This window comes from Ursus americanus, chromosome 14 (assembly GCF_024610735.1).
Source record: "Ursus americanus isolate L20-20 chromosome 14, mUrsAme1.1.p, whole genome shotgun sequence".
Lineage (NCBI taxonomy): Eukaryota > Metazoa > Chordata > Mammalia > Carnivora > Ursidae > Ursus > Ursus americanus.
In genome coordinates, this window is record NC_142140.1 from 41,208,506 (window position 1) to 41,234,655 (window position 26,150).

General features: G+C 61.4%; 1 protein-coding gene across 6 annotated transcripts; it reads right to left on the bottom strand.

Annotated features, from left to right (window-relative positions):
• Positions 1-253: 253 nt before the first annotated feature.
• On the bottom strand, positions 254-26,150 carry PTH1R (parathyroid hormone 1 receptor). 6 transcript variants are annotated; one of them, XM_087867097.1, is made up of 16 exons: positions 25,989-26,150; positions 23,719-23,774; positions 21,259-21,381; positions 11,097-11,199; positions 9,046-9,180; positions 7,282-7,392; positions 7,060-7,178; positions 6,808-6,902; positions 6,476-6,668; positions 5,862-6,015; positions 4,227-4,287; positions 3,818-3,884; positions 3,455-3,549; positions 2,709-2,850; positions 2,556-2,597; positions 254-2,032 (listed from the first exon to the last, which is right to left on the bottom strand). In XM_087867097.1, exons 3-16 carry the CDS (start codon positions 21,331-21,333, stop codon positions 1,640-1,642), a joined length of 1,785 nt encoding a protein of 594 aa, XP_087723223.1. In that variant the 5' UTR covers positions 21,334-21,381; positions 23,719-23,774; positions 25,989-26,150; the 3' UTR covers positions 254-1,639. The 6 variants fall into 6 exon arrangements, with proteins under 6 accessions (XP_087723223.1, XP_045634337.2, XP_045634336.2 ...); XM_045778381.2 differs by lacking the exon at positions 23,719-23,774; XM_045778380.2 differs by having other exon boundaries at positions 23,719-26,150.

Sequence of the window (26,150 nt, forward strand, 5' to 3'; positions counted from 1 at the left end):
AGGCCTCAGGGACTGCCTGTGGGGTGGGTGGGTGAGTGTCCTAGAGGTCCCGTAGCTTTGAGCCCTGAAGACAGCACTACACAGACACCCCTGGGGAGGGGAAGGGGATCTGCTCTGCTTGGGTCTCCTCCTCCCAGCCAGTGCCTCGAGCAGGGTCCTTCCTGCCTGCTCCCTGCCTCCCACAAGGCTACCTCTCCCCTGACGCCTCAGTAACCTCCTCTGGCCTCTCCAATGAAGCAGGGACTCTTCTAAATGTGGCTCAGACCTTGTTGCTCTCCCTGCACAGTTTCCAACAGCTTCCAGCATTCACGGGAGTCCTCGATGCTGAAACTGGCTCAGTGGCCCTTCAGTTCCTGGCCCGTGTCTCTCACAGCGTTCCGAGCACGTGGGTACACCAGGCCTTTGGGCAATTGTTTGCCCTTCCCGCCATCTGGAAGGGCAGGCAGGGCCAGGCCTGAGGCTGCTCAGAGTACGTCTACACCACCCACTGCCTAAGTGAGTCTGCGGTCCTGGCCCCATGACCCCTCACCCAGTCCCCAGTGGGGTGGGGGTGCTGATGGAGATGGGGAGCGCTTTCCAGATGTGGAGTCCATGGAGAAGAACAGAACAGTCTGCACCGGAGATGAGGGGAGGAAGGGCTGGGCAGGGGCACTGGCTTGTATAGGCCCGGAAGCAAGGCTGTCCTCAGACTCGAGAAAGGATCTTGTTCTGGTCAGACCAGGAGTGGGGATACCGTTGGGTCTGTTCTCAGCGTCAGGTGAGGAGGGCCTGTGCCATTCTAGGGCCCAAGACTGGGGTGGGCAGGGGTCAAGGGGGCACGTAACATAGGTGGGTGTTGGACAGGGGTGTGTAGCGACAGTCTCAGATCCACGGTGAGTGGATATGCCGAGTCCCGCCGGCCCTCACCCAGGCTCCGCGCACTGCCTGAGCCCGAGCACCGGCCTCAGCCCATGTCTCAATGGCCTCGGCACGCACCCTGCTCTCTCAGTCTGGTGGCCAGAGGCGTGTCACATCCAGGGTGGGGTCTGGGGATCGTGTGGCGAGCTCCCTGAGTGCCCAGCCCCCAAGGGGCATAGTATGGCCAACAGACAGGCAGGAAGGGGTCTGGAGCAGGGCCAGGGACCCAGGGGGGTACAGTTGGCCCTTGGTGATCAGTGACGGGGCAACAGGTGAAGAGCTGGCCTAGAGGAGCCGGGGTCCCGTCCCCCTCCCCTGGGCCTGAGGCCCTCAGCAGAAGCGTTGGAGGTGGCAGCTGGTGGCGGGGAAAGGCTGCGGCCCAGCTCCCACATGGCTCTGCAGGGCCCCTGTGTGACCCCAGCAAACGCGGGCCACTCTTGGCCTCTCCTAGGTCTTTCCTGCTGGACTGTGCCCAGACCCCAGGGACTGGCCCATGGCCCCTGGAGCCCCTCCAGAGGTGAAACCCAAGACCGTCTCCATGGCTCTCGCCCCTCCCCTCCGGAGCCCCCCCCAGACCATGGGAAGCTACACACCGCTTCCTTTTCCCTTTTCTTTTTTTTTTTTTCTTTTTTTCCTGTTTTGTCTTCCCAGCCCCAGCCCTGAGTGGGCAACCGTCCAAACATCCGTCTCTTGGTCTGTCAGCCCTTATGCCCACGGGTCCAACCCTGGCTCGGGTCCCTGGTCACATGACTGTCTCCCACTCCTCCTGCAGCAGGGCGGGCGGCCGCTCCGGCGCTGAGGCCTCCTCGTCCAGCCCAGAGCAGGAGCCATTGAGGAACCTGTCGTCCTTGGGAGCAGCTGTGGCAGGTGGTGTGGCCTGGAGGGTCGGGGCCCCCGGCTTGGTGTGGCCGGGGAGCGGGGGGTAGCCGTTGGTGGTGGCGGCGGTGGGGGCGGCGGCGGGCAGCAGGCGGGGGCTGAGGGGCAGGCCGAGTCCTGTGCGGGGGCCTACGTTGGTCACACTCGTGTGAGACACCATCGGGCCATAGCTGTAACTGCTGCTCCCGCTGCGGGCCTTACGCTTGAAGTCCAGTGCCAGTGTCCAGCGGCTCCAGGATTTCTTGATCTCCGCCTGTACCTGCGATGGCCCGAAGGAGGGCGGACCGTCAGGTAGGCCTCTCACCCCTCCGCCACACGTCCTCTCTTCCTCCCCGCAGCCCCAGCTGTCCCTCATCCCTGCCCCTACAACACTCAGCACCAAGTGGAACCGGAGGCGTGGGGTGTTACTGGAAAATTCCAAGGCCAAGTAAAATCCCGTCATCCTGAGAACGTGGTGCCTGGCTGCAGGCATCCGACACACCCGGAGTCTACAAGGCTCAGATGGCCCCAGGGGTGGCTGAGTCGTTCACTCTGGATTACGGAGCATTCAACCATGGGGTTGGGAAGGCACGGGCTCTGCCAGAGATCGAGGAGCCCGCAAATCCTAGCACATCCTGAGCCTGAATCATCTGGAAAGACTCTGCCTTCAGAATGTCCTTGGGGATGTTCTCGGAGGAACCGGAGGAACCGAGGAACCGGGCAGGAGAATGGAGGGACGGGACTGGGGGAACCCGGCACTTCCGCGTCCTCCCCGCCTTGCCCCAGCGCTGTCCCCCGCTTACCTCGCCATTGCAGAAACAGTATATGATGGCGACAAAAAATCCCTGTGGGGAGAGGCGCGTGCTAGGGATCAGGGCCCAGAGGCCGCACCTGCCGCCCCCACCCTGCCCTGCCCGCCCCCCTCCCCCCGCCAGGCCTCGGCCGGGCCTGCGCACCTGGAAGGAGTTGAAGAGCATCTCGTAGTGCATCTGGACTTGCCAGAGCGTCCCTGAGACCTCGGTGTACGGCGTGGCCATGAAGACGATGTAGTGGACGCCGAAGAGCGGCATGAGCACCAGCGTGGACTTGAGCAGCTTCCTGGGCCAGTGGGGCAGGTGGCTCAGGGACGAGCCACTCCCCCTCGGGAGGCACCGTGCCACCCGCACCTGCCCGCCCCAAGCTCAAGCTCCAGGAGCCACTAAGGGGCCTGCGGCTCTGGCCAGAGCGGAGGACAACCCAGTTCACCTGGGACAAAGTGTTCCTAAGGGCCCTTGGTGCTTGCACCCGCTGGTCCTTCTACTGGCACTCACGTCCCCCTGGCCTTACCTCTTCATCCCACGGCCCATTCCTCAGGTTTCGGCGGAGCTGCCATCCTCTCGAAGCCACCCACTGCCCACCTGTCCCTTGGACTCCCTACAATCAGCTCTTCAAGGAGAGGTCTGGGTTTGCCCCCCGCCCCCCTTGCAGACCCCAGCTCCGGGGCAGGGCCTAGCCCTGAACGGCCCAGGTTGGCTCTGGGGTGGCCCCAGAGATGGGGGGAGATCACATGACAGCTGGGTGGGGCCAGCCTGGGAGCCAGGAGCTGGGTGCTTCCCTCGACACAGGCTCATTCTTGGGGCCTCGGTCTTTGCTTTGGCACATGGTGCTGGGGTGTGATGACCCCGCTGCTCCGAGGAGCCCGGGCCCGGTGGGCGCAGCTCACCGGTACTGCTGCCTCGTGTCACACCGGCCGGCATTGGTCTCCCGCAGCTTGGTGGCGAGCACCCGGACGATGTTGATGAAGAGGATGAAATTGAGCTGCGGGAGTGAAGGAGGGCTGCATCTCAGCTGCTCCCCAGGAGGGTGGCGGTGAGGGCCCGGGGACCCACGGCCCCGCCCAGGCTCTGCTCGGCCACTGCGTCGCCAAGTGGGCCCCTGTTCTCCCCGACTGGACTGGGGTGGGGGTGGGGTGCCCCTCCGATCTGTGGCTCCAACCCTGGTCCAGGGAAGCCTCTGCAGTCCCCATTGGGGGTGGCCACCGTGCCTGTAGTGCACCCCCCCCAGCCCGGGTGCCACCCCTGCTCACCACAATAGAGGCCAGGATGGGCACCTGGATGATCCACTTCTTGTTTCCGGAGCTCAAGTCCCAGCACCTGGGGAGGCCGAGGCGTCAGCTCCCACTCCCCATTCCCACCCTTGAGCCTGCCCACAGAGGGGTCCCACAGCTAGTCTGCTCTCACGGCAGCGGGTAGGGACAAAGGACAGGGGGTGTTGGGTATGGCCAGGCCTGAGGACCCCCTCAGACACTGCTTTTGAAGCAGCCTCCTGTGACCCCGAGGGGGTACCTGGCTCGAAGCTGGACAGAAAACTGAAGCTGGGCCCACTCAGGGCCAGGGTACAGGAAGCCCCCCCACATGCTTCACAGAGGAAGAGGGTGCCAGGGTATTTCCGGCCTGTGTCAGGGCCCCGCCGCCCCCTTTTCCACGGGCACCTACCCGGTGTTGGCTAGGGTGGCTCTCACGCTGACCCACACAGCCACGAAGATGGCGGGCAGACCTGTGGGCGCAGAGGGGCAGCGTGTGAGGGACTGGAGGCGCCGCCCACGCTGTCTCTCCCCTCCGCACACCTTGCCAGGCCCATTCCTCTCATCCTTGATGACCCCCAGCTGACCCCATCACTGTCCCCGCCCCCCTCACCCTGGGCCCATGGGTTGCTTGGTGACAGCCACACGCTGGCGTGTGCGGCTCTGCTTCCCACAGCCTCTTCTCGGGGCTCCCGCGCTCAGGACCCAGGGCAGCCCTCCGCCCTCATCCTGGTTCTGCATCTCCTACCCACACATGCAGACCTGTGGGACTCACGGGAAAACAGGGCATCACTGACTTCCCCATGCCCAGTCCATTCCTCCCTTCCCTTTAGGCTCTGGACTGGGAGTTCCTGTGGCGGAGGGGCTGCGTACCAGCCTTTTTCTGTCCCAGCACCACCCCCAACACACACACCCAGCTTGAAAGGTCCCGGCCCCCATGGATGAGGCTGGATGGAATGACAGCTGTCCCAGGCTGAGTAAAGGCCACAGGGGAACCTTGGGGTTCCTGGGCCTGAGTCAGCTCAGATGGCACATGGTACCTCTGAGTGAGCTCTGCCTCTAGACCGGAGCCCAGGTTCCCACCCTCTACCCCCTCACACTTCATTCTAGGTCATTTGCACCCTTGGGAGTGTTGGGTGTGACCCGGGTTTACGGTGGGAAAAAGAGCTGTGACGTTCTTGTGTCACCAAGTTCCATTGCTCCAGAGCTGTGTTTCCCGCCCACCCCGACACCCTCTAGCCCGAGTCCAGGTCAGTTCCTGGGACCAGGCCCAGGTCTCCCCCAACTCGGGGGCTTGCCATGGGTGAGGTCAAGGTCAGAGTGTGTGCCAAGGGGCTGTGGCTGTTGACCTGAGAGCTTCCGGGTGCCGAGTGCAGGGAGGGCTTCAGCCACCGGGCCTACCCCTCTGCAGTCTGGCCAGTTGCCCCGGAGCCCAGCCAAGCTCTGGAGCTGCCAACAATAATGGACAATTATCGGTAACTCGATCCCGGAGCCCGCGGGGGAGGAGTGCAGAGCCCCAGCAACCCATTCTGCAGAGGGGCTGCCGAAGCCCAATGATGCCGAGAGGCTGGCCTGGGGCTCTGGGTCATGGCTCGGGCAGGCGGGGTGGCAGTGGCGTGGACAGCTCCATGCAATGAGGGGACTGGTAGGGAAACAGGGCTCAGGGTGCAGGGAGTGTCCCAGACCTCAGCTCCAGCCCTAGGGTGACCTCTGACCCACCATCCCACTCTGATCCTGAGCTGAATCTTGACTTGAGAACAGTCCTTCCCTCTCCTGGGCTGAGCCTCAACGCCAGGTGAATCCGCCTCCAGATGAGCCTCAACTCCAGGCTGAGCCTGGGGGTGAACCCTGACCCGGGCCAAGCCTGGTCACCTGGGCTTGGGATGGGGTCAGACTCAGAGAAGGGTAGGAAGGCCACCCGCTGGCTGCCGCATGTCCAGGACGGGAGAGGCTGTGTACAGGGTGCCTCACCCTCAGTGGCCCCCTTGACCCTGCGGCCCGTGGTCCCACCCTTGCCTGTGCCTCGCTGCCCGCCGCGCCTGCGTACCCCAGCCGAAGACCGTGAAGCCCCACAGGTACTTCTTCTCTGAGAAGAAGGCCATGAAGATGAGGCTATGCAGGTACAGCCCCTCCACCAGAATCCAGTAGTAGTTGGTGGCCAGGAAGTAAAGGAAGAAGGTCACAGCTACCCTGCAGCCCGCCTAGGAGAGCAGCTGGTGTTAGCCAGAAGGCAGGCCTGCATCCGGGGAAGTCGGCGCCGGGCTGGGTGATGGGCTGGGGGGTGCCCATGAGATAGGACAAGTCCTGCTGGTCCAGCAGGGAGGAAGGGCCAGGCTCTGGTCAAGGGCGGAGCTGAGGTGGGCGGGGGCGGGGGGCGCGAGGAGGAGACGTTGCCAGGGGCAGGAGGGCACTCAGGACAGTGGCAGGGGCCAAGGTGAAGAGGGGGAGTGGTTGGGGCTACTGGGCTGAGGCAGGTGTGTTGAGGAAAGTGCCGGGAGGGGGACAATCACAAAGCCCTCGGCGGCAGGGGCGGGGAGCTGGGCGGAGGGGTGCGAGGGACACAGTGGGGTGGCCGTGAGCGGCCCGACGCCCCGTGGTAGCCGGAGGCAGGCGGGGCGGCGAGGCGGGGGCAGGCGCGGGCCGCCGGAGGGGGGCACTCACGTAGCCGGCGGCGGCGGCGGGCGGCGGGGGTGCCTGGGCGATGGCGCGCAGCTCTTCCTCGGTGAGGCGCTCGGCCTCATCGAGCGTGGCGCCCGAGTAGAGCACCGCGTCCTTGACGAAGATGCTCACGGCGCGAAGCATGAAGGACAGGAATAGGTGCATGTGGATGTAGTTGCGCGTGCAGTGCAGCCGCCTGCGGGACGCGCGACAACAGCGTGGGTGGGGGCCCGGGGACACGCGGGGGTGGCCAGGAAGCCAGGCTGTGCGCGCGGCGGGGTGGGGGTAGGGACGCCGGCGCCGGGGAGGGCAGGCCCCGCCCCCGGCCCGCCCACCTGAAGTAGGCCAGGATGAGCACGGCCACGGTGAGGGAGGCCAGCGACACGGAGTAGCCCACGGTGTAGATCATGCCCAGGCGGTCGAACACCTCCTGTGCCGGTGGGGACGCACCGTCAGAGCCCTGGGACTCAGGTTAAGGGTCGGAGGCCGGGTTAAGGTTGCCGGAGGCGGCAGGCCTAGCTCGGGGGTCACCAATGCGGTGGGGGTGACTTTCTCCAGATCGGGTTGGGGAGGGGGAAAGCTCGCACCCGCTCACGAGTCTCATTGGTCAGGAACTTGACACACTCGCTGTAGTTGGCCCATGTCCGGTTGTGCCCAGGCACCAGTTCCCAGCTGCCATTGCGGTCACAGCGTCGGTAGGCATGGCCTGCGGGTCCACGGGGAGGGTCAGGGCAGGCAGAGAGGTCTGGAGCCCTGAGCTCCAAGTCCTGGCACCCCCGTGGTCCCCACCCTACTCCAGCCTGCCTTACCTTTGTGATTGAAGTCATAAATGTAGTCGGGACAGGGCACGGCCACCACCTCACCTGGTGCCCCCAGCGGCCAGCAAAGGATGTGGTCCCACTCGGGCAGGCAGGGGCGCCCTGTGCCCACAGAGACAGACAGACAAGGTGGGGGACACCAGTCAAGTCCATGGTTAGTGACCCAGAAGAATGAACACACCTGTGGTCGCTGGCTCCCTCAGGGACAGGTGTGCCCCAGGACTGGAGAACTCAGGCCTGGGGGGTCTGGAGAGAATGTATTGAGCCTTACTACCTACTGTGTCCTGCATAGAGTTGCGTCCCGGCCTCACAGAATTCACCCACAGCCCCTATATGCGAGTACTGGCACTGGCCCTATTTTCTAGATTGGCTGGTGGAGGCCAAGAGAGGCAAGTGATTTGCCGAGGTCATACAGCCTAGGGCCCTGCCCTCCTCAGGTACTCAGTCCCTGGCCAGCCCTCTCTCTTTTTCCTCTGCCCTTGGTCTCACCTCCAGGTGTCCTTGGAGAAGGGCAAATGCCCAGACTAACTCCCTTAGCTGAGAATGCTTTCTGTGTGACCCTTGCCCAGGATCCAGAGGCGGGAGGCAGGAGGTCTAGCTTCCAGTCCCAGCTGGACTCCCGAAGAGCTGCTGACCTCACGCAGGTGTCCCCCCTCTTTGCGGTCCAGGTTCCTCACTGGGTATCTGGGATTGACTGGATCAGCCCGTGCTTCCACCACCATCCCAGACCACCCTACGCACCTGCTATGAGACTCCAATGACCACTCGTAGGGGGAGGTATAATTCCCCAAATCTAAGTGCTAATTGTGGGGTTCAAAGACAGGGTGACATATCCTCTTGGGGCTCCAGCCTCATAGGAGAGATACTAAGTGACCTTGGAGGGTCCCCAGACTCTGAATCTTCTGCTTTCCACCCCCCCCCAACTCCCTTCTTCCCCCCTGCAGGGCTCCAACCACAGGACTCTCCAGCCATCCTGGAAGGCTGCCTTGATGGCTGGACCCACCCCAGCTTGGTGAAAGGCTCTCTGTCCTGGGCACCATATTCCCAGCCCCGCCTGGCTAGGCCCACAATTCCCTCTGGTCCCTGGGGAGCCACAGGGTGACCACAGCCTCCCAGATGTGGCCCATCTGGAATCTGCTGCCCACCCAGCCGGTTCAAACCGGCCCTGTGGCTGCAGCCTGGGCTCTGCGTTTGTCTCTCCTTACCTTCCTGAGGGACAACACAGCCCTGCATCTCCCTCCCTCTGTTTTCTTCTCCCCTCCTCGTCCCACTGTCTCAGCCCTGCTGCTCCACGGCCACCCTCCTCCCCTGCTCTGTGTCTATGGCCCACCACACTATGTGTTTGGGTGCACCCTCCTCTGACACACTGAGTCCCAGTCCCAGTTTATGCCTCCTGGTCCCCTCTCTGTCTCTCCCTCTCTTTGTATCTCTCCTTGCCCCTCTGTCTCCCAGGTTCTCTGTCATCTCTCTCCATGGGAGGGGCCAGAGCCCTGGGTCCACCCCTGGGGTAGTGCAGGGCAAGTGCTCTGCCCAGATCTCCTGGGGGCCCAGCCCCATCCAGCTACCAGCCCCCTGCACATGATACCTTCTGGGCTCTGTGTCCTCCCAGCCCCTCCCCTGCTTTCCTGGGGAGGTGGTCACAGCCTCTTCCTGTCCACAAGAGCTGGAGAGCATGAGCGCACAGAAAGGGGGTAGAGCAGTGGGGTGGGTGGGTCCCAGCCCGTCTGGGATGTATGCTCAGAGGCACAGACGTACCTCGGTGCCTGCTGCCAGTGGGTGCCTCCTTGTCCTCCTCAGACTCCGGGTAGAGCTTCCCAGATGCCTTCTCTTTCTTAGGCTTCCCTGATGTGGATGCAGATGCCCATCCTTTGTCTGATTCCATTATGTCAGCTGGAGAAACCAGGGCAGTTATGGCTGTCAACTGTGCTATGGCAGGAGACCCAGGGAACCCTCCTACCTCTGAGGCACCCCCTTTGTATGGTGGGGGTTGATGCCTGCCCTGCTGACAGCCCAGGCTGTTGCGAGAGCTGAGGTAACAGGCGAGAAAGTGCTTTACAAACTGTAAAGCGCTCATCGGGTGCAGAATTAAGCGGAGAGCACGGAGACTGTCAACAGGAGGTTCAAATGGGAGCGCACACCAGGCGGGCGTGGGATCAACCAGTGGGCTGAGCGGTAAGTGTGGGCAAGACACGGGCAGAAGCAATGTCCTCTGACCCAGGAGCGGAAGCCAGAGCCCATGCAGGAGGACAGGGCCCCACCAGGGGGCGCAGGACAAAAGTGGACAGTAGGGGTGCTGTCCGCAGAGGTTAAACAGTGAAAATGAAGGCGGGCCAGGGCACGGTGTAGCTCAGGAAGCTGGTGGTGTGGACAACTTGAGCAAGAGTGTGCAGTGTGCAGTGTTGAAGCAAGTCTACCTACCCATCCCCTGCCCTCGGATACTTGAGCTAGGAGTTCCCAGAGTCCACAGAGGGACCCTGGAGGCTGTCTGAGTTGGGCTGGCCTTTCTCTCCATTAGAGCTGTTCGAGGTCTCTCCACCTCGCTGAAAAGTCTCCCTCATTATCTGACTTGTGTCCCTTCAGTTACAGCCCGAGCAGGGCCCCCGGCCCTCCCAGGTCAGGGTTTGTGGCAGTAACGCAAGGCTGAGCGCAAACACCTCGACTGGGCTGGAATGGCTGTGATCCTGCCTGACCCCGGGGTGTTAGGAGGGACGGGAGCAGGAGGACGGGGTGGAGCTGGAAGAGAGGGGCTCCATCAGGACATGGCATGGGGGGGGTGCCTCCGGGCACCTTCCACAACTAGGAAGAGCGCTGGGTTCAGGACCCAGGGTGTGGGGCCCCACCTGACCCCCAGATTCTGATGTGACTGGGGCGGGGAACCACAGAGATACCAGCGAGGCCAGTGTGGACAGGGCTGGGACTGCAGAGACCATGTGAATGCCTGTGACTATGAGCACAGTCCGTGTGCTACAGAGTGTGTCACTGTGTGCCCTTGTGTCCCCGGCAGTCTAGGGGCCAGCTCCAGACAGGAAGCTGGTCTCCTGGCCAGTCAGGCGGGGCCTGGGCCTCTTCCAGGTTGATGAGATTAATCAGACAGGCGGCAGAGGCCTGGATGGATGCTAATGAGCTCCCATCTCCGCTTCCAGGAAGTGGACTCAGGGAAGAGACCAGCTGGAGATGGGGCAGGAGTTGGGAAGGCAGGTGAGGGCCCCTCCCGCCTTGGCCTTGGCAGGGGTCCCTGAAGATGCTATGCTGGTGTGCAGAAGCCCTCCTGACCCCTGGTCAAACACCCTCTCCCGGACAGTGACCATGACTCAGAGTCATAGATACCCAACCCGACCCCTCTAACCTCCTCCCCATCTAGTCCCATGGACCCTTGATTATGACCGTGGACAGCTCAGCCTTGTCCTCTGACCAGGTGGCCTTCTTCAAAGACCTACTTATTCTTCTGGACCTGCCTTGGATACCTCCTCCTCCAGGAAGCTGTCGCAGTACACCCCAGTGGGGTTTGGCACCCTACTCAGAGCTCCTAATCCTGGTGTGCCTTGCCAGATCCAAGCCTGCTGTGGATGGTTCGGACTGTGGCTGCCTTCGCACTGCCCCGATGCTACCCTGGGAGGGAAGGCTCTGCATTTCAGCCTGCTCACTTTGATCACACCTGACCCCCCTTTTAACCGGGAGCCCCCTCTCCTGATGGCGCTTGGTTCTGCATCCTAGGCTCTCACTTTCATTGGGCCCCTCCCTCCCTCTCTGGACCTGGCCCCCAGACCCTCCTTCTTTGGCCCCGCCCCACCCGGCTCCGCCCCCACCTGGCCTCTGCAGGACTTCTTTGAGCCGCTTCTGGCATTGGGCCTGGGCGCGGTGCAGCAGGAAGATCTGCTCCTCTTTGGTCATGACGTCATCTGCATCCACCTACCAAGTTGAACGTCAGACTGCAGGTAGGCCTTTCCAGCGCACTGCCAGGTCCCACGACCATCCCAACCTCCCTAACGGACTCCCCCCTTTCCAAAGGCTCTGAGTCTAGAATCTGGGAACTTTGCCTTATGTAGCTCCCATTTTACAGATGGGAAGCTGAGGCTCCAAAGGGCAGAGCCTGTCCCACCCGAAGGATAAAAGAGGGATGGGGGATGTCCCCTGCCTGTCCGCTAGTAACCCTGCGGGCTGCAGCCACTAATATTCTCTGTTCAGTCTGTTCCCCAAGGGCATACGGGAAAGGGATGGAATGTCCCAGGATGGATCCTCACAGGATCCTGTCTGTCGGGGACCTGGTGGGGAGAGGGGGTGGATAAGGAGTGGTGAACTCTGGGGAAATAAACCAGGCCTGGATTCTTTCAAGCCCTAGTGCCCTGGGGGACCTTGGGAGTCACCAATTTCCATCCTGGCCCTCTCCCCAGTCACCGCTTTCCCCAGTGAATGGTGAGTGCCTCAGCTGCTCCCACCCTTACGGTCCCAAGAGCTAGAGGTCAGAGGAATTGCTGGCCAGTGGTCTGGCTGGGCGGGCACTCCTGTGCTGGCTGTGAGTGGGAGTCACCCACATCCCACTGCTTATCTGGAAGCTCCTTCCCCCCAAGCAGACTCTGTGTTCTGACGGTGCTGACAGGCAATTTTGCTCCTGCTGTTCCCTCTGGAACGTGCTTCCTTCCAACCTGCACACCCCCGGCCCTGGCTGCCACCCACTGGGATACACTGGCATCATTTTGAGGAAGAGAACAAGAACATCATGGGCATGGGGCGGGGGGGGGGAGAGGGGGTCTCACCCTGAACCTGTGTTCCCCTGACTTAAGAGTTCGAGGTGGGTAAGAGGAACGGCAGCATCCTGCCCTGGGGACAGCTCAGTGTGACCAAGCCTAGCTACTTCCATGAGTGGGACCCACGGAGGTTAATACATCCCTCACGTCACCCTCCCCCTTCAGTGGGGCCGAGGCCCCTCAGACACCCGCGCTTGGGACATGTCTGTCCCCTTAGACCCCCTCTGCCCCAGAGCAGGGCTGTGTCCCCTCAGATTCCACAGGGCAGAGCCTGGCCCCCCTCAGACCCTCAACAGGCAGAGCTGCCGCCCCTCCGACATCCCAGGGCCGGTCTCCTGTCTGACTGGAGCATTGCAGGGCGGAAAGCCAGGGGGAGGCAGGGAAGGAAGGAGGCGGGCTGGGGAAGGGGCGGGCTGGCCGGGCGGGGCGGGTCAGGGAGCCTGGCTGCAGGGTGAAGTTAATTGACCGCGTCTCTCAGTGGCAGCAGCGAGGGCTTCCAGGGCCAAGGAGTCTCCAATTGGCTCGGCCGGGCTGGGGTTCCGCTGGTTTCACTTAGCGGAGGCGCGTGCGCGTCTGTGCGCGTGCGCGGCGGCGCGTCGTCCAGCGGCCCGCGCTCTCGGTCTGGCGGGTGGTGCGCTCCAGGGGGTCCCTGTTTGTGCATTCTCCCCTGGGGACTGTCCAGCATGCACATCTGGGAGGTGAGCCTCAGGTGTCTGGGCACATGCGTGTGTACGTGTGTTTCTGGGCAAAGGTCCGCGTCTGCGCGTCTGCCACTGTGTCATGCGGCTGTTCCTTAGCAGGAGTGTCTGTCAGGTGTCTGTGCTTCTGCGTGTCCCTGGAGTCTGAGTTGGACCCTGAGATCAGCTGAATCAAGGCCCATGGACCCCCCAGGAAGGGCTGGAGCAGATTCCCATGTGCTCGCTCCTCTCTCGGGGCTTTGCCCCCACCTTCCCCAGCTACAGCCGACTGGGGCAGAAGTAGCCTTGAAGGATGGGGCTCGAGGGGGGACAACTGGACCTGCCCTAATTCAAGGGGCTCCAAGATTAACCAGAAGTTCTCTTTGTGCCTCTGGCATTGGGGATCCAGGCTGCTGAGGAGTCTGAACCCTGCGTAGCTGCCCTGCTCACCCTGACCCATCATCAGCCCCTTCGCTACCATTTCCATCATTTCAACTAGCACCTCCATCAATAACCACCACCGCCATCACCGACCATCATCACTTTGACCAACACCACCAGACACAACCATCACCATCCGCCAGCACATCACCACCGTGAGCACTGACTACTATACCAGCAGTATAACCACCACCACCAGTGCTATTCCCACGACGACCGACACCACTACCACCGGTATTACCACCACCTGCATCACCACTATCACCATCACCACCAAAGGCAACATTAACACCGTCACGGCCATCACCATTACCACCACCAGCCCCAACCACTGTCTGTACTGCCTCTGCCGTCGTCTTATTCTTACTTCCTCACCACACCCCTGTCCCCACCCCTTCTTCTACGCAGCTCCATCTCTCTCAAGACAAACAGATACTGCAGCGTGTTTTTTCCAGGTGATGGAAAGCTCTTGAGTGACTGAGGCTTCTGCCAGTCCCCAAAGACAGCCCTCCCAATAGACAGACTGGCCCACCAGTGTGACTGAAGGCAGGAAGTCATGCATTGAAAACGGCCCATGTGGCAGACTGACAGATGGACAGGTGTGCTAGCTGGGTGATGACCAGGAACGAACACTCACTCTCCCACAGGACCGAGGCATCTGCTCAACCTCCACCTACTGCTGTTGGCTTTCCCGCCTCTGTGGCCAAGAGGAGGCACCCCCTCTTCTCTGGAGTCGGGTTTCCATAGGGGGCTGGGAATGCCCAGGAGAAGGGAACTGATGTGCCTCCAGCCACCCCCAACCCCCAAAGCCTCCATTCATCCTCAGGGATGGTGGCCCCCCTCTGGCCTCCCTGAACTTGTAGAACCCATTTCTCTGTCCCCCAGTGATGGCACAGCTGCCACCACAGCAAGAGGAATCCGAGCCAGGGTCCAGGAAGCACTTACCCAAGGAAAGGAAGGCAGGGCCGCACCAAGCTCATTCCCACTTGCCCTCGAGAGCAGCTCCCCTGCCTGCCATGGTCCCGTTCGCCCCTCCCTCCGGCTGCGCCCTCTCCTCATCCAAAGAGATTCTGCTGGCCAGCACTGGAGCTTGAGTCCCACCTCTGCTGCTGACTGGCTCTGTGTCTAGGAAAGTTGCTTAACCCTTGCGATCCAGGTGATCATTGGGCTGTTGGAGAGGATTCAGGAGAGCCTGGCATGGGCGGGGGCAGGGCAAAGCTTGTGGCTATGCTTGCTCCCGTTAGCAGCGGCAGCAGCAGCAAATCATGGCTCTCCTACTCTGGCTATGGGCACCCCTGCTGCTGGGCACTGAGGGTGGCCCCAGGCTGGGGACCTAGAGTGGCAGGGGGAGATTGGGTAGATGACTACATCCAGGGGGCCACAGTGAGGGCTGGCTGGGAGGTGGGACTCCAGGAGGGTGGGGAACAGGGAGTATAGGAGGGCCTACTGGGTGAAGTGTGCCTAATGAGCTTTTGGGGTGATCCAACCTGGACTCGGAGTTAGGTCACTGCCAGGCCCCCTGGGCTTGGGGGCGAGAGAGCCCTTCAACTGCCTCTGCCCTGACCGAGGAGGCCTTATGTCCTGGGGGTGAAGGGGAAAGTGCAGGCAGCTCTGATTGCCCTCCTGGCCTGGTGACTCTGTGTGCTGCTCCCTCTCCCCACCTTGCCCCTTTCCCCTTCCTTGGCAGAGTTCAGGTCTTTCGGGCCTAGCTCCTGGTGTGAAGGACTCAGGCCTGTATCAGTTTAGATCTAGAGAGTCTGCAGATGGTGGGTTTCAGGGGCCAGGGCTGAGGGACCCAGGGCTGGATCATGGCCCAGGGTCACCTACCACTGATGGGGCCACCCAGCCCTGCCACCAGGTGTGCCGAATCCCCCCCACCTCCCTCTTATGGTCTTGGGTTAGGGCTTGGCTCCAGTGTCCCTCGCTGGAGCACACTCCCTGTGTTGAACCCCCCCCACACACACAGAGCCTTCCTCTGAACACACAGGGGGTGGGGTGATGCCCTGACCTCATCCCCGAGCCGGGGGAATAGGGACAGGGGCAGCCCGGGAGCAATGAGCAGGTGTCTGGGGGGCTCCAGGCAGGGTGCAGGTGAAGGTTGGAAGCCTGTCTGTTATTTACAAACATAGAAGCTGCTGTCCCAGGGAGAGAGTAGTGTGTGGTCAAAAGGCCCGGATGTGTTTCTCATTTCCTGAGTTCAGAAGCCCAGATGAAGAGAAAAGCCATCTGCTCCCTACCCTTCCCCCGGGGGGCAAGCAGCTCCTTCGACCTCAGCTTGCAGGGAGCCCCACTAAGGACGGTGTCGGAGTTGGGGGCGGGAGCGGTGGTGGCAGTGGGCGTGGAGGCGAGGACAGTGAGGAGGCAGCAGTGAGGCTGCTGATGGTGATGGAGGTGTGACGCTGACAGTGGTGGTGGAGAAAGCCAGTTCCATGCCACTGACCGAAGGAGGGCCACTCCTCTCAGTTTCTCTCCAAAGCGCCAAATTCCACACATTTGCTGTCTGTGATCCCAGACATGCCTACATTCCCCTCCAGGCAAAACTAAGAAGGAAATACAAGGGCTACTTCTTCAGCGGCAGATACCTCTGTCTTTGGGAAAGGGGCTTCTTCCCCTGGATGCCATTAGCCTCGAGATGCCCTCTTGGGTCATCTCATCCATCCCTCTGCCCCGGTTCCACCTGGCCCCCTGGGGGAAGGAGCCTGTGGGCTTCCCGCTCACCTCTAGAAAAAGCAGACCTGCCTGGGTCCATCCAGCCCTTCTGCCTGTTGGCGCCAGCCATCGACCCTGGTGCTTTATCCCCATCTCCTTGACCTTCCAGCACATCCCCATCTAACAAATGGGGACGCTGAGGCTCCGAGTCACAGTTAAAGAGAAGCAGCAGCCCTGGAGGAAGGACGCAGCCCCACGGACGCCCTGGTGCGCCAGCCTCAGTGTCAGCGGTCCAGAGCCCTTCCGAACGGTACCTTCCGCGGCATCAAGCAAGCGCCTCCCAGCAGAGCCTCGGAGGCAGCCTGCACAAGGGGAAGTCGGGGTGGGGGCAGACAGAGAGGGGATCGCGTGGCGATGGTGTCGGTGATGGCATCTGGTGCTCAGCTCTGACGGGACAGAGGACAGTGGTGCCCTGGGGTCAGCAGCGAGGGGAGCTGTACCTCCAGAAAAGGCAGAAGAAGAAAACCTCGGCTCACAGGGGACCCCCTCGTGACCTCCTGGCCTTCCTGCACCTCTTCTCCCGGATCCACTACTGGGACCTGTGCTGGCACCCCTCGATGTCTCCCGTGCCAGCTGGCTAGGGACTGCTCCCCGCCCCTTGCTGCCCTCCGTCTGTCCGGCTGGCCCGAGCAGGCTGGGACGGGCTCCCTGCCGGGGACACTCCTGCCCCGCCACCGCTGACAAGTGCTGACTTTTCCTCCCCCTCTCCAGGCCTTCCTGAACAGGCTGCCTGTGTTCAGGGCTGGGAGGGGCCGGGGGGGAGGCACTGTGACGCCTCTCATCCTGGCCAGCGTGGACGCCTTCAGGGCAGGCGGTGGGATGGAGCCCGGGATGGCGGAGTTGGCTGCTGGACCTTGTGGACCTTCACAGGCGGCCTCTACCTGGCTGGCAGGACCAAGGCCCGGAAGGATAGTACGGCCTAACCTAACCGAATGCCTGGTCAGCAGAATAGGATCCCACCAGGTCTCACCTCCGCACAAGGCCGGTCCCAGAGTTGGGGTTCCTTAGGGTTTGGAGGTTTCCCACGTCTTTGCGAACCTGAGCGAAACCCTGCACTCTCTCCCAGTCACACTGTATTTTGCAGACAACTCTGGGGGTCTGCAAACCCCCCAGCCCACCCTTTCTTTTTCCTAGGGACTCTCTCTCTGAAAGAGCTGCCTTCCTGGTGTGGTGGCTGGACCAGGGAGTGTCCCCAGAAGGCCCACAACAGGAATCTGGGGGAGGCCGCTTGACGCCTCATTAAAACATTCCGAAGAAAACCCAAGTTCCCGGGAGGGCTCGGCCCCCCTCCTCCTGCTCTGTCCACAGGCCGTTCCCAGAGCTGGGGTGTGTGTGGTGGGGGGGGGTGTTTAAGGGCAGGTGATATAAAAAGCTTCAACAAATCAATACAAAAAAAGACAAATAACCCATAGAAAGATGAGTAATGGCTCCGTGCAAGCTCTTAGAAGAGGGACAATAGGCCAATGTAAAGTCCAAAAGCTCACCGGTAATTGGCAAATCAAAATGGCAAAAGAGACACCATTTTTCGCCTATCCGAATGGCAGAGCTGCAAAGCCTCCTCCTACCCTAAGAGACCGAGGGTGTGTGGGGGGAGACCCTCCTGGTCACTACGGGTCCTATGAGGAGAAACGGGCACAGGCTTTCGAGAGGGCAGTGTGGCCGTGCCTAATACAATCGAGAAACTTGAAGTGCTCAGACCCGGCAATGACAAAATCTAGAAATACCCTACAGGGAAATGGTCACACGGGGACACAGACGGCATTTCAACGAGCTTCCCCGCCACCGTCTGGAATGACATGCACGCACACAAAAGGTGCAGGAAAGCGCTAAACGTACATTTCTAGGGACTGCTCAATGAACCCCAGATTTTGGAATACTGTGCACCATTAAAAAAACCAGATTTCTATTTACTGACAAGAAGATCTCCAAGACACACCTTTAAGTAAAAAAAAATAATAAATAAATAAAAATAAATAAAAAATGCACACGGCAGAGCCTTACCTACAAAACAGACACCATACATTTAACGAACAACACGCCGAAAGCCACAGAAAAAACTGTCTGCTTTAGACGGAGGCAAAAATCTTTTGGAACATTTGGTATCTTTTGGAAATAAACAGAAAAAGGTCTGGGAGGATATCCCCACCCAGACTGTTAAAAATGGTTTTCGCTAGAGGAACACTGGGACTTGGGAGTCATCAAGGATGAATTCTGTTTAATCTGTATGATATGACTCTTCGATGAGAAAGGGCATGTGCAAGTATTAGTTTGATTAAACATAAGAAAATAAAAGTAAAATAACAGAAGGATTTTATGAAAGAAAGAAACAACGAAACAAAGAAAGAAAAGAAAAGGAAGAAATATGTAAAAAACCCCACAGTCTCCGGCCAGCACGATCCCTCACCTCGATCCCTCACCTCGCTTTGGAGGAAGCAGCTCAGGGTGAGAGTCTGAACACCGGGGTTCAAGTCCCATCCCTGCCACAGACACTGCGTGAACCTCGGGGCCCTTTCCCATAAAACGGGCGGGTGAAAGGACAGACTGAGAAAACACTGGTGATGGTTTCTGGCTCAGAATGGGAGGACAGTCATTATTTAATACATGGTGGTTCCTTCTGCTCTTTAAAGGAGGATCTGTGGCCACGCTGGCCCTGGCACAGGGGAGGGGTCCCCTACACACCCAGCCAAGACAGTCCCTTCTGTGTGTGACCCCGACGTGACACCTCTATGCTCAAAGCCTGCCCCCCCATGCTGACCTGCTGCCTCTCCCACTGCCGTTTCTCCTCCACTTGTGTATGCTGAGGGCGTCCTTCGGATGAGGCACCCCCAAGGATAAGACCACCCCTTTGCCCCCTACTCACAATCTGTGGGCCCATGCCTTCCTCCAAAATTCACCCCACCTGACCCCCAACTCACAGCTGCTATTCCCTGTAAGGACACGGTGAACCAGCTAGCTGAGTCTGGCCACAGCTGGTGTCCTCCCAGCGGGATGCTTTTTGGTCCCCGAACCCTGAGGTCCTTGGAGGCGTGAGCCTGCTCTTGGGACTGGCTGGGCAGGCAGCATACAGGTTTGGTGACAGGAGCTATCGGTGAGTTTGGTGGGCTTGGTGGGCGTCAGCACAGGTCTGGGTGGGAATGGCAGCCCCTGGGTTCAAAAGAGGAAGCTGGCAGGCTGTCAGTCTCTCGCTGGCTCCAGCTGAGCCCAGGGGGCCTACAGGGTATTGGGTGATCCTTGGGCCACATCTTCTAGCCCGAAACCCAGTGTGTGCATGGCCTGAGTGTCCAGCCACTGATGTCCCAACAAGGTCTCAGGGCAGACCCAGCCATGGCATCCCTCCTCCTGCCCTGTCCTCAGACCTGAACCAGGGCTAAGCCAGGCAAATTCTCTTCGCGTGCCTCAGCTTCCCCAGAAAGCAGTGTGGGGCCCTGGGGACCCATTACCCCCTCCCCTTGGAGACACAGGGCTTGGCCCTAGATTGGCAATGCAAGAAGAAATGGTCATATTGATCGTGGGCTTCAGATTACTTTAAAAGTGGGAACAGTTTTAACAAAACCTCTTTTAGAGGATTGTTGGAAAGATTAAACTAGTTAATACGGTAAAGTGCTTAGGACAGTGTCTGGCAGGTAGAAAGCGCTAAAAAAGCATTTATTAAATAGAAATAAGAAACGATAGACCTGGGTGCACGTGTGCTCACAAATGCACACACATACACACACGTACGCACTACTACGCCCCTGCAAGTCACGTGCAGACCCACCGCTTTGGACACATGTGTTCACAGGCGACTCAGACACACATTCACATGGACGTAGAGAACAGCCTGCCCAGAGTCTCAGCGAGCCCTGCTCTGACACACAGACGGCTCTCAGCACACTCACGCCCATCGTCCTGTCTACCCCAGGGATGTGCACACAGACCTCGGGCGGGCTCTGCACACACCCTGGAAGGGACCCTGGGGAAGGTGAGCCTGGCCCAAGGGGAAGGTGGGGAAATTGCTCTGGGTCCTTGCATTTACCTCTGCTTGAGTCTCTGAGCCTCGACTTCCCCATCTACAAGTCCTCGTGTGGGGTGAGGTCTCTGGCTTTGGGGAGCCAGAGTCGTGAGGGCACGGGCACCAGGGAATGGGGCTCACTGAGGCCCCGGAGGAGAAGAGAGCCTCACTCAGCGCAGGGGATTCTCAGGCAAAGGTTTCTCACTGTTTTTCACAGATGGGGAAACTGAGGTGTGGAGGATAGCCCCAGGTCACAGGGGCTTCGGCAGAGCTGGAGGAATCCCAGAGCTCCTGCCTTCCCGCCTCAGGTTCTGCCTGGGTAGGGAGCTGGTCGGGAGAAGGTGGCTGCCTGCCTGCCTGCCCGTTTCTCTAGAAGACAGATGCCCCCACCTGGGAGGTACTGGGGAGGCAGCACGGGCCTTGAAGTCAGACACACAGGCAGACAGCCTCCTCCGCGGCGGTGGGCTAGTCCTCCGGGACAGGGCTGCTGTGGGATCAGACTGACTCCCCAAGTCCCAGCCCCCAGTCTCTGGCCCATGAAGAGGAGGATGCGTCTCTCCGTGTCTCTAGTCCCTCCGTGTCTCCAGCTCTCGGCCTCCGCCAGTCCCTACCTCGCTCCGCTATTCTTGGCCTGTCTACTCCTTCTGCTCTGGGGAGCTCTAATTCCACCCCCTTTGTCTCTCTCCTCTCTCTCTGGCCTTATCTCCCAACCTGGCTCTTCTTCTCCCTCTGACCTCCTCTTGGCTTCGGCTCTCAGGAGGGTACACAGGGGGTCCCTCACTCACCAGAGTCCCCCTGCAGCATGTTTCTCCTGGACGAGTGTTCTGTGAGGTCGGGCTCCTTCAGGAGACCTCCATCCTTCCTCCGTGTCACACCACACCCGCCTCCCTGGGCAAGAGCGTCCGCGCGTGTGTACGTGCATGTGATCGTGAGGGCTGGAGGGCACCCCTAAATCCTACCCCCTGCCTGGGGGATTCTGACCTCAGACCCACAGCCCTGTGTCCTGGATTGCAAACAAAACTTAGCAGAAAACCGAGGTCCCAGAACAAAGTCTGTGGGACCCTACATCAGGGCCAAAGCCCAGCCCCCGGCTAGATCACACTGTCATCCCTGAAGGAGACACAACCAGACCACGGGTGCTCAGACGCAGACGATAGAGGAACCCCAACTACAGCTTTCCAGACCTGGGACCCCAAACCCAGGCTTTAGAAATAAGGGGACCATAGGCATCAGGAACCGAGTCCAGACATCCCAGAGACAGCAGACACCTAGGATCTCGGGTCGGAAGGAACGCTCATCCAAAGTTCGGATTACTCAGGGAACCCAAGACTCTGCGTCCTGGACCCACCCCAGGGACCGCAGAGCAAGCCCGCAGCCTGTCCTGGAGTGCGGGCGAGGGACTTACCAGCGCGTACGCGGAGCTGAGCACCGGGCAGCAGAGCAGGAGCGCCAGGCCGGGAGCGATCCGGACGGCCCCCATCGCCACCGCCTAGGGCCCCGTCCCTCGGGGCAGCCGCCGCCGCCGGCCCTGGTGGTGGTGGTGGTGGGGTACAGAGCTGCGTCAGGCCGGGCTGCCCCGCCCACGCCCGGGCCTAGGGGACCCCGGAGGCCAGGCGGCCCGAGGCCCCGGGGCCCGGCGCGGAGCCCATGCGCCGAGGGCTAGCGAGCGAGGGAGCGCAAAGGAGAAAGAGAGGGAGGGAGGAAGGGAGGCAGCCGGGGGCCGGGCGGGCGGCGGGCGGGCGCCGAGCGCTGCGGAGCTGCCCGTCTGCCTCGGAGCGGAGAAATCACATCCATATGGCCGGGCCCCCCGCCCCCGGCCCGCCCCCCGCCCCCCCCCCCGCGCCGCCTTTTCTTTCTTTTTTTTTTTCTTTTGGGGAACTGGGAGCTGTGGCTTCGCCCCACGCCCAGTGGGGGAGGGGTCGGGGGAGGGGTTGGGGTCGCGGTCTGCGGGGGGCGAACCGGGCTGTTATTTTTAGCTCCGAGGCTAGCGCAAGGAGGGGGGGCGGGGCGGGGGGCGCGTTTTGAGCACTCGGGGCGTGCTGCTGAGGGACGCGATCCCAACTTTGCAAAGACACTGAGCCTTTCGGTGCTCGGGCCGCCAGCTCTCTGCCCCTCAGCCCCCTCGGATCCCCATCCTGCCCGCGGCCGCCTCCCGAACCCTCTCCCCATCCTGGGCCGGAGCCCAGCCTGCGCCCGCGCCGCCGATGCACGCCTGCGGCTGGGACGCTCTGCCTGTCGGCCTGTCAGTCCGTCTCTAGCTCCCCCAGCCTTGGCCTCCGTTCTTCCAACAGCCCCGAGCTCCATTTCGGTCACTCCCTCGCTCCCTCCCTCCCCTCCCCCTTCTCCCTCTCTCTACGAAAACATTTGCAAGTTTCCAAAAAAGCCACGGAGCCGAGCGGCGCGGGGCTGGCGGCTCCACCGGGCTCCGAGGAGGCGCCGCCGACTGACACCGAGACGGACCAGCCCGCCCACCCCGGCCTGGCCCGAGTCATCCCTACCCAAAGCCGACCCCCTCCCCCGGGCGCCGGTCCCCCGACCCCGACTTACTCCGAGCGCGCCGCCGCGGCCCCCGCCTAGCCATGGATGTCGGGGACCCCCCGACAGCCTCCCCAGGACAGCGCCCCGTCCGCGGCCCCGGGGGCACTTCATGGGGCTCTCGGGATCCCCTCTGGCCGGCCTGGCCTCCAGCGCCCCCCGCCCGGCCGCCGCTCGGAGCCGCCGCCCGCCGCGCGCGTCCCTCGCCTCGGCGTCTGCCGCTCCCCCTCCCCCCGCGGCCGGGCGCCTCTTCCCTCCCCCGCGCCCTCCCTGGGCCTCTCCCGCCCCCGCCCCCCCCCGCGCCGCCTCCGCCACGGGTGTGCGGAGCGGCCGAGCGGAGCCCGATGCCCCTGCCCCGGGACGTTTCTCTAGAGGCCGCGCCCCGGGTCGCCAGCGGCGGGATGTGAGTGTGGAGGGGACGGGGCCAAGGGAGCTCTGACATCGGGTCCCGGGAACGCTGCCCGGGACGCTGCCGCCGCTCCATTCTCTTCTCCGGGAAGCACAGACGTTATTTTTTCTGATCGGCCTGCCGGGGCCGGTGAATAGGGGCCCTCAGCCGTGAAGCAGGACCTCTTCACCGGAGGTACCCCGCGCGCCCCGGCCCGCGGCGCTGTCTGTGCGCCCGCGCGACTCCCGCTCGGGTTGGACCCGGGTCCCTGGGGAGGCTGCTGGGCCGCCAGACCCGCGCCTGGCTCCGCCGCCACCGCCCTCTCGCCCCGCCCCGCCCTCGCCTGGACCCCCAGCCTCGGGAACTCCCGAGTGGGTAGGTCCGCGGTGCTCTAGACCCGCCTCCCCCCTGTGCGCGTCTCGGGGCTCACGTCCCTCTCCCACCCTCCCTAGTCTCTCCCCAGGTCCGGGTCTCTCAGAGTCTGGACCCTTCCAGACGCCGGCCCGGCCTTTCCAGCTCCGCCCCGGACTCCGCCCCGGGCTGCTCCAGGCCGCAAGACCCGGGGCTCAGCCGGGACCCCCACTCCCGAGGCCCGCCTCCTTCTCCACCCCTTCACAGCCCAAACACTCCTGGCGGCCTCCGGTCCACTGGGGACCCTCAACTTGGGGGAAGAGCGGGAGGAGTCTTTGGGGGCAGGGGCGGGGGGGGGGCGGGGTTACGTGCTCCGGGCCCGGGAGGGGACGCTGTAGCGCTAAGAGGAAGGGGGTCTCAGACCCCAAGCCTGCCACATTTCAGTATCACGCAGAGAAGCTGAGATGCTGGGAAGGCCTGGGATGCCTGGAGCAGAGGGCTTTAAGGATGGTCAGGAGGAAGCTAATGTGACTGTTGGGGCCCTTGGAGATATTATCTGGGCTAAGTGACAGTCCCTGCTCACCGACTTACCGGTTGTGTATCCTGGGCAGGACGACTTCCTGCTGTCTGGGCCTCAGTTTCCTCATCTGTAAAACGGGGACTTGACCAGCTGATTCAAAGGGCACTTTTAATTTACTGTTTTAGTGCTGCAGAGGGTGAGTGTCCAGACCCATGGGCTCTGTGGGCTCCCCAGACTCAGCCTGTGGAAATGGAGCTCCTCACAGCCCCCAAACCAGCCCCCACCCCATCTCAGGGATGGCCTGTTTTCGTAGCCCCTACCCTCCGTGTGAATGGATCTGCAAGCCTAACCCCTAAGGCCACTGGAATCCAGGTCTGGCCAGCTTTCCTGGCAGCCCACCCTTCTCCAGGCCCAAACTCACCTATCTCCCATCCTGGACCCCAGAGCTGTCTTCTTTCTTAGGAGTCTGTGGCCACACCCTCCTCCTTGCCCCACTACCCTCAAGTTTCTTATCCTGGTCATTGAGGCAGTTTCCTCCGGAGGTGACTCCCCAACAGGTACTGTGCACTAGACTCCTGGCCTGCTCCCCATTTTCACTCCCCTGCCCTTGCCTTTGGGGCTTGCTTTGCTGGGATCATGCTTCTCTGCCTGGTGTAAAGAACATCCCTCCCTCCTTGTGACCCCATCTCCTCCACTCCTGGGGGGGGGCTGTGATTTGGGGGCTACCTCCTATGGTGTGTGGGTTACCTGGGAACATGGACAGAGGCTCAGGTGCCCAGAGTGGGTACCTAAAGAACATTTGTGCTTCTTCACTGTTCCATTTTGATGGTCTCTCTTTTATGTCTCTGTTTCTAAGTCTGTTTCTACTCTGTTTTACGGTTTTATGACTGATTGGCCCTGCCCTGTGGAGATAGGAAAAGAACATTCATGGAGGGATTGGGGCAACTGGGGTAAAACTGGGGACTGATGTAGGGAGTCCTCAGATCTGATACCGGGAAGCTTGAGATTGGGAAACAAACAATATTTGTACTGGGGAGGACCAGGGTGGGCTGTGGGTAGGGCTGCAGAGAGGGTTCGGATGGGCTGAGGGCCCCTTAAGGGGGTTCCTCTAGCCATAACCCATGTGCCTCACCCAGAGGCCCCTGCTGGATATTCCACCACTGTTGCGTGAGGCTGATCCCCTAAGGCACCTCCCGGCCTCTGGTTAAAGTGCCACCATGGGGATTGGGTGTCACACATTAACTGGTAGCACCTCAGTGCCTGGCAGAGCCAGCCTGCCCTCTTTGTCAGACAAGCCCTAGGGCCCCAGGGGTCAGTTTCTGGTCAGTTTCAGGTCAGTTTCAGTGGCATTTGAAAAGGCCTGGTTGGGGGGAGGGAGTCTTCTATGGGGACTCCCCTCTCTCATGGGGGCCTAGGAGGAAGAGCCAAGGTGATCACTGGAGCTCAGAGCTGGAGCAGGGTCTGGACTCTGGCCCAGTGGCCGTAAACTGGACTCTGCTGCTGTGAGTAGGGCTCTGGCCAAGCTATACAGACCCTAGGGCCAGGGTGGGCGCTGGACTCAAAAAAGGAAAGACAGAGGCTCCGTCCTCAGCTCTGCAGCCTGGCCTCAGTCCCTCCGAAAACCCTTTGTCCCATTCTGGGGGCTCTCTGGGAAAACTGGCCTGCAAACCCTCAACAGTTCATCCCCCAACTTTAGCCCCAAAGTCAGCTTGAATCCCAATCTCAACCCTAATCCCAGACTGAGTTTTACCCCCTGTGGAGTCTTTATCCCAGTCTGACCTCTAACCCCTGGCTGAACCCTGACCCCAGGCTGAGCCTCCACCAACCCTCAATCCCAGACCTTTCTCTGGTTCCAGGCCCCTCTGGAAGCTTTTCAAGGCAAGGGGCTGGTCGGGGAGGGGATGGCCAGGCCAGGAGTGAACTGAGGTGCCACTTTTACAGCCCTTTCGGCTGCTCATAAACACCCCCCAACCCGGATGAGTCACTGGAGGCCCCCTGAGCAGCTGGTCGGGCAGCCCCCTCCCCTTGCAGCAGGAAGCCTGGTTTTCTCACCTCTCAGGAAGGCAAAGGGAGGCAAGCTGGGGGCACAGGGGGACCGAGGGGCTCTGTCCAAGGCAGGGAGCACTCCTGGGGCACCTGGAGGTGTGGGCTTCCGTCACAGACCCCTTGCTACAGTAATGCCAGGGCCACAGACATCTCCACGCAGGCATGCCTTATGTGACCCGTAGCCCGACACAGGTGTGCGCGCGCACACACACACACACACACACACAATGGGGTACCACGGCCTTGCCCCTCCCAGCTGCACTCAGGGCCCAGCGTTGCCTTGCATCCCACTCACCTGGAGCCCACAAGGTCTTCCAAGCAGGGCCTGGAGACTCAGAGCAGACTCAGGTTGGCCATGGAGAGGCCATGCATTTTCCTAGCACCTTCTGCGGCTCAGGCCTAAGCAAGGCTGTTGCTGCTACGGACAGGAAAAGGCTTGAGTGAAAGCTTTCACTTG